This window comes from Condylura cristata, unplaced genomic scaffold (assembly GCF_000260355.1).
Source record: "Condylura cristata isolate star-nosed mole 26May11 unplaced genomic scaffold, ConCri1.0 scaffold00003, whole genome shotgun sequence".
Classification (NCBI taxonomy): domain Eukaryota; kingdom Metazoa; phylum Chordata; class Mammalia; order Eulipotyphla; family Talpidae; genus Condylura; species Condylura cristata.
In genome coordinates this window covers 59,241,726-59,258,491 of record NW_004567104.1, presented here as the reverse complement: position 1 = coordinate 59,258,491, position 16,766 = coordinate 59,241,726, and the positions used below count along the sequence as shown (strand labels likewise).

The following is a 16,766-nucleotide window of genomic DNA, read 5'->3' as shown; positions in this document are numbered from 1 at the left end:
AGAGTATAATTCACAACAGTGCTTACTGCTTTTTTGAATCCATTAATCTCCTGAGTCACATTTATATATCTATGAATTATATTAACTACTTCATCTACATTTGAATACAAAATTACTTAATTTGGTGATAGAATACATTCTTTAGGAGGTGAGCAGTGTGAAGTTATATTATCTTCTTAATTTAATCTAACTGAGTTGCTATTTTATTTTTATAATTATAGATATATTTCTTATCAATCAAATTTAAGATCATACTGCTGTCCTATGGATATACAATCATTTCATGTTATAAAATTTTCATAATTTGTACACAGTGATGAAACCAATTTGAAATGATCACAGTAATAAGGAAACTTAAACATTTCTAATTATTTTAGTGAAAGTATTATCCTCTTTAAAGCACTTTTATAATTTACTCAAAAAATCAGTTCTGAGAACTGATAAAAATACAGCCTTTTAAAAAATTTAAAAGAAATTTCAGATCTTTCAAAATGGTATCTGCGATTATAGAGAGCATATATGCATTGCATATGTATATTGTAGCACTCGTAAGACAGCTGGATCTTTTTATATACCAGTAATTTAAAAAATATATAAGTTTTACTAACTTGAAAGTGAAATTTCAGTTTTCCCTATGGAAGTCATTTGTTCAGCACAAATAAATGTAACTCAAATATTTACGTTTTGATTTGAAGAAAGAGGAGCCAAATTTGCTTGCACATCATAAAAACATGTTCCCCTAAAACATGGGCAAGAAATCCCCACCTTAAAAATGCTTGAAGATTATTTTGTTGCAATCAATAGCAACAAATAGTAGCTCCTTGGTTCTTTCAATGTTTAGGTCTCAGAAAGAGAATTTAGCCTTCCTGGGTTTTTGCCATTGTCCTACTCATGATGAGAATTCACCTCTCAGGTCCATGCAAAGATAAAGCAAGGGATGTTAGTTAATTGTCCTACTAAATATGCTAACAAATAGCAAGCAGAAATTTCTCGTAGAAAGCTCTTGAAATCTGCTTTTATGAATCAACTTTGTTTCCAAAATACAATTTTAAGTTGGTTGTTTTGAAAAGTATAGATAATGGCTTTGTTGACCTTGGACAAGGACTTCAACAGATTTGGGTTCAGAGATCCAGAAATAGTTATTTCCAGTGAAGCTGCTGCATTCTAAATTGTTTTTATCTCTGACCGCATGAAAATAGACCACATAACACTCAGAGGGGGAAAAAAATGTTTTCTCATCTATAAAATGGAGATATAATAACTTGTCTTTTCATGTCACTTCTGGTGTTGATCACATAATATTTCTAAAAGTGCCCTAAAAAGTGAGTAGAGCCTTGTACACAAATGTCAAAAGGAGGAAAAGCTATAAAAGACACAAGGCCCAAGCAATTCCTCTTTTGATTACTAACATGAAATAACTGCAATATTTAATTGTTTGTGATTTGGGTGGATTACCAGGAAACAAAAATAAAGGACCACCTACCTGAAAGACAAAAATTACAGATTTTGATTTAAGCAAGGTTATTATTCTCATTTTGAGAATCAGGCTGTTTCCAGGGTTCTCTCTGGTCTGAGAGCTGGGTGTGGTAGAGCCTACCGAACGAGTAGAACCAGGCTTTCACTGAGACAGGGATTAGGAAAGTGTAGTAATGATATTTATCATGTATTCTGCACACACTAAGCTCTGTGCATGCATTATCTCTTGTAATCCTCAAAATACCTAAAAGAAGTGGCAACCACATCTGTGGAAATTAAGGGATATTTATTAACTTACTAAATAGGTACGAAATTAGTCTTCAAACATAGAGGTCTCGCTCCTAGCATGGAAACACAGTTACCTGTTCTCCTTCCGCTGACTACCTTCTGTTCTGTGGAAGCAATTCCTGTGCATTGTTGTTCTTCCCTGTGTGTGCCTATGTGCACATGACCTAGAAAATAGTTTCCTATAAATAGCAAGAGTGTATGTGTCTAGTTTCACAGTTGTTTGGTTTTTTTTTTCTGGCCCTTAAATAGTAATTTATTATTAAAATATATAATTCTCTGAATTGGCTGATGCAAATTAGTAATTGGTAGAACAGAACAACTGAGATTTTTAGTAATACCTCTTTGTTCAATAATGCAGCAACAAATATTTGAGGCTCACAGCTTTTCATTCTGGAAAGATGACATCTGGGGATAAGGGCAGTGCTATTTTTTGACAAGTTACCCATGTTCTGCTGAAGCTTCCTTTGTCATTCTGTTCAAGAAGTACTCTATATTCAGTTGTGGTGCATTTCTAAGGAAGATTTATCTACCAAGTTTTGAAAGAGGGAAAAAGTGTACAGCACTGTACAAATGATTAATTTTACTGTTATATTTCCTTGTGTTCCAGTAATTACAAAAATGACTCATGCTCATGTGTGGATGAATCTGTTTTGATTACAGTTGTTGAAACAGATGAGTCTATTTCCATTATGCCCCCCTCCACTTTTGGAATTCTAGGAAAGATTATGCTTCAAACATCTGGGAACTTGTCTCACTATATGCCAAACTACTTGTACCATTAATTATAAATTATACCATTAGTTATAAATTGCATAAAATATACTGTCGAAGAAGATTTTACAGGCATCTACCAGATTGTTGCTGATTGATTTTTATCAATACTTTTGAGAGAAAAATGTTACTGGATTAATTAAACTGAGTAAATTCTAATGGAAAAGTTTAGCCTTAGACACACTGCAAGTTCCACTGAGAGAGATTATGCAAAAGAGCATTATAAATGCACCAAAAATCTGACATTTGAAAGAATTTGCTGTGACTCATTATTTTGTCTGACAATGAAAACGTGGATGCAGCTGATGTGAAGAAATCAATAAATGTGCTTTTGCTACAGCAGCCATGTTTTTGGTTTATTCAGCTCTGCAGTTCATGCATTGAGAAAGAAACAATATCATTTTGAGTGATTTATAAAAATGTTTTCTAATGATATCACCTCATTGTCACTTTTAACAATTGCAACATCCTGATTTTTGTGTTTTCAAAACATAAATACATCTTCCCGTCTGATGCACTCTGTTCCTTCCAGTATTTTGGTAGCTCTGAATAAATGCATTATCACTTTCAGGTGGAAAAGGTGGAAAAAAGAAGAAAAATAAAAACTCTTCTAAACAGCAGAAAAACAATGGATCGACCTGGGCCAATGTTCCGCTACCTCCGCCCCCAGTCCAGCCCCTTCCTGGTACAGAGCTGGAGCACTATGCGGTGGAACAGCAAGAAAATGGGTAAAACATTTTATGTATACTAGCAAAATGCTCATGGCTGTGCTCAGCTCTCCGGTGTGCATTGTTGTTCTATCTTGTGTTCTCTTACTGTTTTCCCTGCCCCCTTCTGAGACTGTTCATAGCTTCCCCTCTCTTTCATTGTTTGCACTACCTATACATTTTTAGCTGATGGTTTCAACACAGCACATATGGAGAACCCTGAAGCCTTGGCCGTGGAGTGCGTCAGATTGTCTGCAATCATGATAATGCAGCCTCCATTTATAATATTGCTTGTTAGTTTGAAAGCAAGTGCCCACAGCTCTGTGAACTAAAGAGCCACTCCTGATAAGGGCTGAAAAGGGAATTAAAATAACCTTCTTCATCATCCCTCACAGTTTTCTAATGACTTGATGTCTGGACATAGCAAGGCGCCCACTGTCGCCCCCCACCATCACAATGGGATAATTGTGGGGACCTGGCCAGTGGGTAGACCTTTAATCATCAGCTTTGATGGGAATTTAGGGACCAGAACAATAAAAGAGGTTTAAGCCAATGAACACCCTGTAACAAAACCCATTTAAGTTAGAAAATTTCCTTTGAGGGTCTTTAAATGTGACCAGTTTCCTTATTCTTTTGCAAACACCTCCAAAGAGTGAGTTAGATCCTCGATTAGTGTAAGTGTGAATTGATTTTAAGACAGAAAGATATTGATACCTTTTATCCTTTTAATGCAAAAAGAACAAATTAGAAATGGACAGAATCTTATACTAATTCTAATTGCTCTTATTCGTCAATTGCTGGACCCCCATTGCTTTTGACTGAAACTGGAAAATGCAAAATTAAAATGGGTTTTCTTCTTCCACGTTTACTTAGAAATATTTAATTATTAAGATATCTACATTTATTTCAATAATTATTTTATTATCATTCTGTTTCACGTAAGGATCACATGTAATGTTTATGTTTTTTTCCTTATCTCCTTTTCTTTTTATGTAATGGCTGTCTTTGAGGTCTCCAGATTAATTTTAACTAAAATTTTGTTATGTTTCCTTCTTCAAAAGACCTTCATTTTACTTTTCTTCTAGTTAATAATATAAATACATATGTACTAAGCATATACATTATGCATTCAAATAAATAGGTATGCATATGATCTGTATATATTGTGTTTTTACTTGTTTCCCTCCCCCCAAAGATTTCATTTGTTTCTCTGGGATTATTGACTCCACAAATATGCATACAATTTTTACTTTACTTGTTTTTTAAAGTTTATGTTTGAAACATGAAACTGAGAGCATACCCACTTTCTGTGACTTAAAAATGAATATCTCTGTCTGATCTTACATAATACATGTCAGTGATAGCAGTGTGTCAATATCACATGCATACTGGGCAAAGAAAAAATCAGAGATATGTATTCCACAAGAAAATATTATTACAGAGCGTAGTAATCTATTTTTTACCTTATGTAAGGGGATTTTGTTTATATATATTAAAAGTCCTTATGCCATGTATGTTAGTGCTTATTTGCCTTCAAATTATTTGTCAAGACAAATAATAGCTAGTACTTGCTGAAAAAGTAGTATTACTCTTAGTAAACTAAACTGACAGGAAAATTCAGTTTTATTCTTTAAACTTCATTATTGAAGATTAATACTTGATGTTCTTATTTCATTTCTTTCTAATAAAAAATATTCATTTAATATCAATAGAAGAGTGAATTAAAATAAGTAAATTTGGAATGATTTTTATCTAAACTCTTTTATGTTTTTGAGTGTGAAAAACTTATAATACTGCAAAGGAAAGATTTTGAACACTTCCTAAATGTTTATACTCTTCTATTCATTGAATGTTTGAACTCTTACTGGTGACCTTAATGTCACTTTTGGTGATAGTTTCTTTTGTTGTGTTTAGTGCATCATAATAGAGAATTTATTCAACGCACACATTTTTATTTTTATTTAAAATTTATTTATGGATGCATATCGAACTGGGGTACAGGCCAGAGATGCAGAGGGTGAGAGGATTCACCAGAGACCGAGTGGGGAGCAGAACAGGCAGATCAGTGAAGTACACTGCTGAGGGGAACAGCGGGCAAGACAGGAGAGGTCTGCCGCACCATGTAGATCACTCCCTGGCAAGGGATTGAACTTGTGCTGAAGCTACTATGGCTATCTTCCAGTGCTGTGCTTTAATCCATTGTGCCACCAGCAAGAGCCCCACACATTTTTATGTACAAATGTATTAAGCCCAATGTTGTGAAGGAAAGTAAAGGAGAGATGGGACACGTACATGGCTAAAAAGAAGATATGATTTCTGATTATAAGAGAAATGGAAGGCAGAGACCAGAATCTGCACATACACATTATGTTACAGGGCAAACCTAGATAAGCAATATGTAAAAATAGTAATTTGCATCTACCAGGGATATCATGCCAGGTACACCTAGGAAAATCTTATAGACATTGAGTTTTTAGGCAAATTTTTAATTCCTTATTCACAAATAATTTGATTTAAAGTTGGAAGTTTCTTGAGTACCAGCCTCTGAATCAGAAGCAATAAAGAAAAAGAAAATGAGAAATAATGTCTAATATAAATTCACCAGTGCTCCAAAATAGATTGCTAACTAAAAGAAAATGTTACTAATGTTGTTACTGTCTGTGCACATGGAGAAATAGTTTCCTCCACAAAGTAAAATAAAAAATGAGAATAAAAGGGATACTGTTAAGCCTTTCCTTAGCAATGCCAACACTTTCTTTAAAACCCCACCATATTCCAGTTAAAATGATTTGCCTTCCTTTTCTCCCTCCATTATTCCTTAAACCTCTAGCGTATCATTTATCACATCCATTTCTAGCATTTTCTGTATCTCCATCACTTGGTATCTGTCGTATGAGGTTGAGTTTGGTGAGCTTGAAATATGCATGGATAGCATCTAATCTAAGGTGATGTCTTAAGTCTACTGGTAATGATCTTTGGATATAAATTAGGGACTGGAAGATATGAGACAGGATCCAGGTTGATAACATGGGATATTGCAATATAAGGATAATATTAAATAAAATATTAAGGGAATAAAATAGGACGATGGTAGTGAGGAGGAAGGAAAGTGATAAATATGGAAGCTATACCTAGCTCAGAATTGTCACCATTTTGAAAAAAATAATCTCATTTTATTAGTGTTTAATATTGTTTCTAAAGCTTAGGTATCATTAAGTTTCTCTCCAGGTCTTTTCTCAGGCACTTCCCCCTCAATATAAAGTATCAAAAGTTATCAAATATATCTTAAATAGAAAAATATGTGCTATTAATTCAATACTATAGCAACCATGGTAAAAGTTTTTTTCTCATCAATATGCCTCTCTAGTCTTTAACAAATATGTCAAGATGTATTTGTTCCTAGCTGTAAATATGATGTATATTTATTACATGTGGTGCTAGGAGGATTTCAGAAGTAATTAAATAGAAAACTAGTGCTTTGTTTTTGCTATTGCAATTAGAAATTGGCAAGCTTTTGAGGGCATTGAACTTCATTGTATTTTTATTAATGATTTGGTATTTGTATCTGGCCTTAACAAGTTAGTTCACATACAACATTGATTTGTTGTCTTTTTTCTTATTCAGCAGTCAAGACAGATAATATGATGCCTCATACTCCACTGACAATAAGTCAAAGAATAACACTTCTCTCAAAAGAGTGGCCAGAAGACCTTTAGAAAAGCATTAGAAACATTCTCACAGCCTTTTTTAATGTTACAAGAAAAATCAAAATTCCAATGCTCAAATAAGACATATATCTTTAAACGTGAAAGGAATTCTAAAAACAGAGCTATATTTTACATAACATTTATAATGTTGTGTGTTTCCTTCTTGCCTTTCTTCAGAAACTGCATGAGACTGAAGTATTTGTTGTTCTGGAACAAATATATTAAGACAGGAGAAACTCAGACCTGCTAAACAGCTCTCCCTCTCATATAAATGCACCAAGTCCTAACTTCCTTTCAGTATTCTCTCATGTTCTTCTTGTCTTTCTTTTTTCTCTCTCTTTTCTCAAGCTTCCTTTATATTGTTGGAAATAAGAATAATTCACTGTTTATGAAACAAGGATAATTTAAGAAATGACTAATTTCATTTGAATGGTTGAATATATAAACATGCTCTTTTATCCATATTTACTATGTCACTGGCATAAGACAGTGTAGGCAATGAAAGTGCATGCATGAGTTTATGGAACAAAAAATGAACCATTCTATAACAAGTTATATGGAGTAGATTAAATTATAACTATTGATGAAGAATAACAGTGTGTGCATTCCACACTAATAATGGGCAATTAAAAAAAAATAGGCTTCTTATGCATATTGTTTGCCTTAATGAAGCATTTGGAGTCAAATAAGTAAATTAAGAAAAAGAAACTTAATCCATTTGTATATTTTCATTTCAAATTAATAAATATGTTCATTGCCTTCTATTTTTAAGGTATTATGGCAGGTGTAGCAACAAGAATAATCCAATGCCATTTCTTTAATATAGCTCAAATCCACTAAAGGAAAATACACTTAACAACTGAAAGGTGAGAAAGCAGAATAAATTAGAAAATAATTACAGGGACCAACATTGGAAATGACATGACAACATATAATCAATTTTCACATAAATGTGGAAATATATTGTCAGTGCAAATTCAAAAGCGTAACATGTCAGTGTTAGTTGACCTCATCATGGAAATCTTTATAAAATATAGGGGATTAAGCCTGGAACTCGAAAGATTTACAAGTTTAAGGTAAATAGAATTGTAGTCTTAGCTACAAATAAGCAGAATATAGCTAATTTGAAATAAGTCATATTATTTAAAACTAATGAATCAACAAATTTATTTTTATCAGGGGTTTTTGGAGAAATTACAAAAAATATCTGAAAATGTAGGTTGAATCTTCAACATACTTGATGGAAAACATACTTTGAAGTATATAATGAAGAAAAGTGAATACTTCATTCAAATCATTTTAATGTTTCCATAACCCAATTTGTACATGGTACACAGGATTAATTAGATTGAGTAAAAACTAAAGGTAGTAAATTCCACTGAGATAGTGAATTATACATATTTTATGCAAGAGTATCTTTCTCCAAATGATATCTAACTGATATCCAACAGGTAAAAAAAAAAAACAAAAATGCTGTCATTTTTGAGCAAGAGGTTTTTTTAGGTCAGATTGGTATTTAAATATAGTCAGTTCATGAGAATAAAAGTCTAGCTGATTATTTCCTAATGTATAAAAATAGTCATTTGTAAACATGAAAGTTTGCTGGTCTTTATGAAACATAAAAACCAGAAGAGGTATTCCTACAGACTATATAAAATTTCTAAAATAAAGCCTTCTGATTGCGACTCATTGAGGTAAAAGATGATTCAGGTAGCCTCAATGAGAGGAAAATTGAACAGCCAAAAGTGATCTCATTCTGCACATAAAACTATTAGCGACTATCATCCATAGGCAAAATTCCAAGCTCCTCAGTTGATGAGATCCTCTGTGATCTAGCACACATCCTCTCTTTTCCTCTTTACTTGCCAATTCTTATCAGCTAGAAAATGTCTGAGATGTTCAGACACTCTATTTTCTCTTTCTCTGGGCTGCCACATATTGCTTAGAACAGTCCCTGTTCTGGGGATCTCTACAGCCTCCCCACTCCCAAGGCTGCTGTCTTCGTCTCCCTCCTCTGTACTCTCACAGTAGTTGATATTGTTGACTATTTGCTTAATGCCAGCATGTCCCCGAGTTGCATTTATCCAATTGCCTGACAAATGATTTTTGAATAAATGGAGGATATATTCATACTATTTAAATAGACATTATTTTTTAAATCAATTTTAGTTTAGCAGCAAAATTTAGCAGAAAGTACAGAGAATCAGGTGACCAATCACGTGCTGATTTTTGTGATAAATTCAATTTATGTGAGATTATACTAGAAAGGATAGTCAGGTAAAAATATTCAAAAACCATCTGGACATTTACAAATTAAGACTTTGTAGAGGAGAGTAAGACCAGGTATATGCATTTGTAATATTTATTCTCTATTCAGTTTATTTAATGAAAGTCATCTATATGCTACATACTGTACTAGATGCTAAAAACACAAACTTGGGGATTACTGAGTACTGGAGTTTAAGGATCCCACATAAGTGGAGGGTAAAAATATATGTAACAAAAAATCCCAATACATTATTGAATCGTGATCAGTTCCAGATGGCAGGCATAGAGAAAGCTTCACAAAACTGAATTGAACCTCAAAGGCAAGTATAGGAGATCACAGGCAGATAATTTGAGAACAGTCGCATTCAGACAGATCTATTCATATCCAGAAAAAAATGTAGAGTAGGAAGTACTGAGAAAGTAGTAGAAACAAAGGCTTACCAGATGGGGGAGGTATTTTGGGTACAGCTCAGGAGTTAGGACTTTTTCTTATGTTAGCAATAGTGAATAATTCTAAATATGTGAATTAAGAATTTAAAATGTAATCCTATTGTTTGAATGGAAGGTAGGATAGCAGAGGTGATGATGACTTCCCACGAGACTATTGGGATAGTTCACATCAGAATGAGGCTGCTCCATGATCATCAAAGTAGAGGTAAAATGTGGGAGAAAAAATTTAGGAGATATTTAAAGGAGTAAAACTTCAACCTGTGTGATAGGGCAGTGATAGCCTCTTTTTTATATTATCTTAGAGTCTATTGGCTATGTAACACAATAGAACAAAGTTTAAGTAGAAAAGCTTTTGATGGGGTGTTATTTAAAACTTACTAGTTTTCAATTCCCAAGCCAAAGTCCCTAAAATAATGCTGCTTTTAAAAATTGCTGTTCTTTAAATATGTATTTGATAGTACTAGCGTTTGATCTTGTGTTTTAGAGATTTGAAATTAGATGTCAAGCTAAAGGGAAGTGTGATTTGTCTACTGAGAAAATTAAACGACTTAAGACAATCAAGGGACCTTATGTGCATTTTGCATCATGATATCTCATGATTTATATGTCATATAGAATGAAAGGTGAGCATAGGTCTAAAAATGAAATAAATAAAATTATTTAATGTTTCTTAGATGATCTTTATCAGCATATTCAATTGAAAGATAACAAGTGTAACTATGATTAGAAATTAAGATAACAGCCAGGTGATTTAATGTGGCACTACCAACAACTTGAAAGGGGGAAAAAATTAGCCATAGTGGTTGCTCACTGTCAGCTTGGAGAGTGTGTGCGTGTGTGATAGGTGCCGATGTGCTTTTCTTCTCCTTTACTTTCAGCTATGACAGTGATAGCTGGTGCCCTCCATTACCAGTACAAACATACTTACACCAGGGCATGGAGGACGAGCTGGAAGAAGATGATGACCGCGTTCCAACACCTCCTGTTCGAGGCGTGGCTTCTTCTCCTGCTATTTCCTTTGGACAGCAGTCTACTGCTACTCTCACTCCATCCCCACGAGAAGAAATGCAACCCATGCTGCAGGCTCACCTGGATGAGCTGACAAGAGCCTATCAGTTTGATACAGCAAAGCAAACATGGTAAATACCCTGATGCTTCTAACACATGGGTAGAGGAAATTAATTTTCACATTTTTCACAAGAGAGTCTCATAGAATGATACAGCTGAGATTAGAAATGCTTTTGAGTCAGTCTTTAATTATCTAGTTAAGGAAATTGACTGAAGAAATGTCCAGTAATTTGACCAAAGACACATAACTAGAGTGAGCCAGAACAAGAATTTAGATCTATTGAACTTCAGGCAAAAGGGCTTTTGGCTATACTGAATATCACTTAATTTATGGTTTTGCTTCTATTGGCTTATTCTTGCACTCACTTCCAATGCTGTAATAAAAGACTCATTTTAGATTCTTTGGAGGGCCTGTGATTAATTCTGTCTATGGTCATGAATATGTAGATGTAAACTTCTGTAAATCGCATATGGTTAGTGTCAACTATTAAAAGACTTTCTTTGAACTGAATTAAATGAAACATTTAAAAAATGCATCCCAAAATACCTAGATTAAAATACAAACCCCAAAATCCACTTTTCTAATCAGTCCATAAGCTCTCATAAGGTATAAATGGTAATCTGTTTTGGTCTTCTGTCAATCTAGGACAGATACATGACAAGAAAACAACTTGGACAACTTTCATGCTTCTATAGTAACGTATATGAACTCTTGAAAGTGAACTCTCAGTGAAAAACCTCTGATTCTTTCTTATACATTGTGCTTGATCTTACTGTAAATTTTCATGAAAAAAATGTGTCTTTTATAGTTTTAGCTACTAGAATAAGCTGATAATAAGTCTTATTGTCAGTACTAATGTACTATTTGTAGTTAACTATACAAAGAGATAGGAATGTCAATTAAAGCTTATTACAAACATAGATTCTTAGAAAGAAACATTCTTGAATGTTTTAATCATATGTTTTTTCTACAATTTGCTGTGAGGCACTAATATTTCATTATCAACCTGCTTTAAAACAAACTGATACTTAAGTACAACCAGTTTTTTAAGAATAAGATTTCTATCAAGTTAACTAATGAATTTAGCCCCATGAAGTACAGATGCTAGCTCCCTGCATTTGCGAATCACAGTGCATGGTACCTAGACTCCCCTCCACACCTCGATTGCTTGGACTGATATTTGATTGTGGGCAGCCGACAGCGAACACTGCCACTGCTCCTACTTACAGGCTGTGTGACAGTGAGCAACTTGCTTAGCATTTCTGTGCTTCAGTTCCCCCCAGGCTATGATGATGTTAATGCTGCTTAATCCATTTACAAAATGATAGGAGAGCCCTCAAGACTGCTTTCACTTCTGACATCAAGTACAAGTTTTTGAAGTCCTCAAGACCACCTTCAGTCTCAAAAATTTACTAGAGAGAATCACCAAAAGTTATTACACTCAAATCTGCTAAGAAAACAGATGCACAGGGAAGAAAACATCTAGGGAAGTTTCGAAATGGCGTTTCCATTAGAGTCATGGAAGGCAGTACCTCCCCAGAGGTGATTTGTGACAGTCACATGGAGTATTGTCAGCCAGGGAACCCACATCAGCTCTGAGGTCTGGAGAATTTGGCCCTCAACTGTCCATGTGCCTGACTTCATTTTCCAGCCTCTGCTGAAGAACTGCTGACACTGTGTGGCTCAAAGCCCATACCTTAGTCCTAATGGTAGACTTTCTGGAGTAGCATTGATTCCAGTTAAACAGGCTCTTTTATCAAACCAGACATTTCAACAACTTTGTGATTACCTCCCAGAAGTAAAGGGCAAAGATCTAACTTTTCTTTGGGCAAGGTCAAATTCTTCAATATACATCAGAGATTTGTGGGGGAGAAGGAAAAGGGGGGCTTAAAGGAGACTGTACCAGTGCATTATGTACTAAAGTCTCTTGCCTATGTTATAGCTGTTATTATTCACAAGAGCTTGGGTTTTGTTCACTGCTGGGCTTTCCATTTTTAGAAGCATGCCCTATTTAGTAAGCATTTGAAGAGATTTGCTAAATAAATGAACAAAGTAATCCCTCCATACCTGTTCCAGCTTTCTCTGAGTATATCCCTATGCAGTCCTGTAGAATGTCGTTCCTGTTGCCCTTTGTAAGAGCTGTAGCATCCAAGCGCTTGCACAGGACACTGGCGTTCTGCTATGAAGTGCCTCTCCATCTGGGCTGCATATGAGCATCACAGGAGGAACATTTCAAAAATAATGATTCCCAGGTTCCACCTCCAGGGATTGTGTTCATTGAGGCATGAAGTACACAGCACAGTGCCTGTCACTAGATGATATTTATAAATGTTATACGCCCTCTTCTCATATTTCATTTAATCTTCAAATCCTGCTGAATTCAAGGAGTGTGTTTTCAATGCCTAAATGTATATTTGTTCTAACAACAGATGTCAGCATGGATATAGGACTGGAGTGTTGGACCAAAGTGCACACCATTCAAAAAGAGTCATGTATCTAAACATCACTTTGTGTTCCTTTGTTCACCCCCCTGGTTGTCTCCATCACCAAATCACAAACAGGTTCATAGGCAACAAATTCCAACATGTGATTGTCAGTCCTCAAGATGTTCTATACTAGTGGTTAGGAAGCCTCCTGGCTTTTTAATGAACGAGTTATGAGGAATGTCAGAAAGTAACTTGTGGCCCTAAATTCCTGATCTCTAAAAAGATCTGGGCTTGGTGTCATTGAGGGAGCTTCCAGACTGACATAGTTTTTTTTTTGTTTTTGTTTTTGTTTTTAATTTTGAAAGATCTAGACTCTTGTTAACTTTGGAGCTGAGTGCAAGCTCAAGAATGCAGTTGGGAGAGGAAAATTAAATTCTTGAAGAATTAAATATTACCCTCAAAGTAAATATTAAAGGAAAATAATCTTGTATCTTTAATTCAAAAACTAAGAAAACACATAGTCCTTGTTTTGTATTTATTTTAAATAGCAAAGGTCTCTTAAATACATAACATTAAGGCAAAGAAAAAACTGAATTTGTCAAAGCATGTAGTATATTCACATTTTAAGGTCGTAAACAATAGCAGAGGTTTGTTTTCAATTAGCATTTTATGGCTTAGTAGAAACTAATAGCTAGTTCCAAATGGAGTAAACTGAAGCCCTGTGTGCACCCCCCCATTTTGCATGCTTTGTCATCTAAGTCACATTTTGACTTCACCTTAATAAATCTTAAAAGGTAGCTGGAAATAGGTGTCCTGTCTGCTTCACAAAGTTGACATTAGAGCTTTTCATTTACCTCAGAGGTTTCCCTTTATCACACAATGTCCTAAATGCAGAGATTGCGAAGAAGTTGAGTTATTTCTGGTTTTAAGGTTTTTAAGACTTGGGTAGGCGCGAGAGCACATCAGGTCTAAAACACAATGCAGTCAACCCTGTCCTAAACTGGGCTAAAGGGGAAGCAAGTACCTGGCCTGCTGTGTGGGGATTGTGCAGGAAAAAGTCTTGGAGGGTGGGGAATACGGAATACCCTCATCGTTGGGAGCAAGGAACATGAATGGTAGACTCTACCTGCTCTATCTCCATAAGCCCATTCATGAATGTCACAAGGTTACTTAGACTGAGTACTTCTTGGACACTAAACTGGAAAACAAAACTGTAACATTCTTTTTTTGGACAAAAATGTCAGTTTTAAACAGTTATTTGTAAAAGATAAGATTTCTTTGGTTGACTTACCTATACAAAAAGTGGGTTCTACATATTTTTTCGTGTGTGTGTACCATACCATAAATACCAATAGAAATGTTTGATAATCTATATTTTGTTGTTTGGTGAGTCACATTTACAGGGCTTAGTGTTCTGCTAAAATGTAAGAAAGTACTGTAAGCACCACTATTAATTAAGGGTGAATAACAAGAAAAAACTAGTTACCATAGCATGCTACTTAACCTAATTTCAGTTTTGTGGAATGTTAACAAATTCTTCTTCACCTTTCCATTTGAATTCTAGGCACATTCAAAGCAATAATCAACCTCCACAGCCCCCAGTTCCACCATTAGGTTACATGTCCGGAGCCTTGATCTCTGATTTGGAAACAGATGTTCCAGATGATGATGCTGATGACGAGGAGGAAGTTTTAGAAATCCCAAGGCCCCTGAGAGCTCTAGAGCAGACACCTGGATCCAGTATGGACAATCTAGACAGCTCTGTGACAGGTAATGGAACCGATTTAATAGAAATAACTGACCTATTTATGACATTAAAATGCATCAAAATCAAATAGTTCCTTATGTAAGATTTATTCCACTCCATCTATTTCTGTAGCATTTAAAATATGTTAATATTAAACACAAAATTCAAAAAGGATTTGGAAATACTTTTGCATTGCTGAAAGAATGATAAGAAAATTCATGAATTTTAAAAAGCTTTAAAGACATGAAAGAAAAACTCAATTATATCTAGGGCTTTCATGAAAAGTTCACTCTTCTAGGGAACCAAGTCCATTACATAAAAACCCTGACTTTTAGAAATGATATATTTTGTATATCAGAAGCAACATACAAAGTGAATGAAATCTTAAAATGCTTCTTGATATTTCACTCTGTAAAATCATTCACTGATGAATATAAGCTAGTCTTCAGAATAAGACTTTCTAAGGTTGTAAAGGCATTAGAGAGGAGAAAATGTATAGTGAGATAAACCCTACACTTACTCGTTTTGCATGGCAGAATCCAATAAGCTCTCCTTTCCCAAGACATACTGTTATTTTTGCTGTTTACTCCTTGGGCGCCCTATGGCTTGGTCCATGGTGAGAAAGGCTACAGTGAGTACTTGCTCAGGGTGACCTCAGTAAACTACAATTTTTCCACCAAATTTGTTGGGAAAAAATAAGTCTTAGCATGTGCACAAATAATACAGAAGAAAGTAAAAAATTCAGTCTTCCTCTTCAAGTGGCCATCTTTCCTTTGACCATGATTATAGAGAATTAACTACAACTGTAAGTCTTGTGTTTGCATGTCATTGGGTCTCATCAGCAAACCACCTATTTCTATTTTGCCCAGGAGGCATTTTACCACAGTCACACTTAACAGTTAATTTTACTCCAGCACCTTCCAAACTTGCACCAAGTTCAAATACATGTTAGAGTTTAGCAGACACGGATGGAAACAGGTTAATTACAATGATGGAGAAGCATCGGCACCTGTAATTTTCTTCTGCATCCTTCTAGAACTACACAATATATGATACAGGAGCTCGTGTTTTAGTTTTTCTTCTCATTTGGGGGATGTCTGCTTGCCAGGATAATTAAGATTTAAGAACTGCAGACATGCTGCTGTGATATGAAATACAGATCTGAAAGAAGGTGGCAGAGCAAAAGTTAAAATCGTTGAGTGCAGACACAGCTAACTTATTAATGCACTCTTATGTTAAGCCCCTTTGCCTGAATTTCTAACATAATCTCCTTCGGGGTAAAATTCTGCATATTTTTGCATATTCTACTAATGATACTGAACTCTTTTCCATTAGGGATGTAATAAAGAATCGCAATAATAATGGGGCGGTAAAGTTGACTATAGCCTATACAGTTCTTTTATTAAATGGTTCATGTCAAAGATGATAAATACATGTGTAAATCAGGAGAATGTCATCTTAAACATGTATGTGATCACCTCTTAGTCACATCTCAAGTCGCTTAATATAACAGTGGCTAAAAACAATCTGCATTTCTCCTGTAGCTAGGATAATGTTCATTCCAAATGAAGTTTTTATTGCTAAGAAAGCAAAGTCTGCTTTCCTACTGGAATTCACTGCTTAATTACTGCCATATATAAAACCTTCAGGTATTGAGGTATACTCCATGATGTAGTTATTCCATGAATAATGCATCATTCAGTCAAAAATAGATAAATAAATAAACGTACCATACACAAAAGTAGCCAAATGAAAACTCTCCCTTTTTGGGAGCGAGCACTACATACAATACAATAACTTTGTGGGAAAAGTATGATCATGATTGGATTTGCTTTCTAGGGTGCCATAGTAATATAA

General features: G+C 34.8%; 1 protein-coding gene across 10 annotated transcripts in view; it reads left to right on the top strand.

The window, feature by feature from the left end:
• Positions 1-16,766, top strand: part of ROBO2 (roundabout, axon guidance receptor, homolog 2 (Drosophila)) — a 1,357,399-nt gene that overhangs the window by 1,315,539 nt on the left and 25,094 nt on the right. For all 10 annotated transcript variants that reach the window (XM_012731356.1, XM_012731319.1, XM_012731342.1 and 7 more), the window contains 3 exons: positions 3,107-3,263; positions 10,546-10,806; positions 14,727-14,932. In XM_012731356.1, coding sequence (XP_012586810.1) covers positions 3,107-3,263; positions 10,546-10,806; positions 14,727-14,932 — 624 coding nt within the window. The remainder of the gene's footprint in view (positions 1-3,106; positions 3,264-10,545; positions 10,807-14,726; positions 14,933-16,766) is intronic.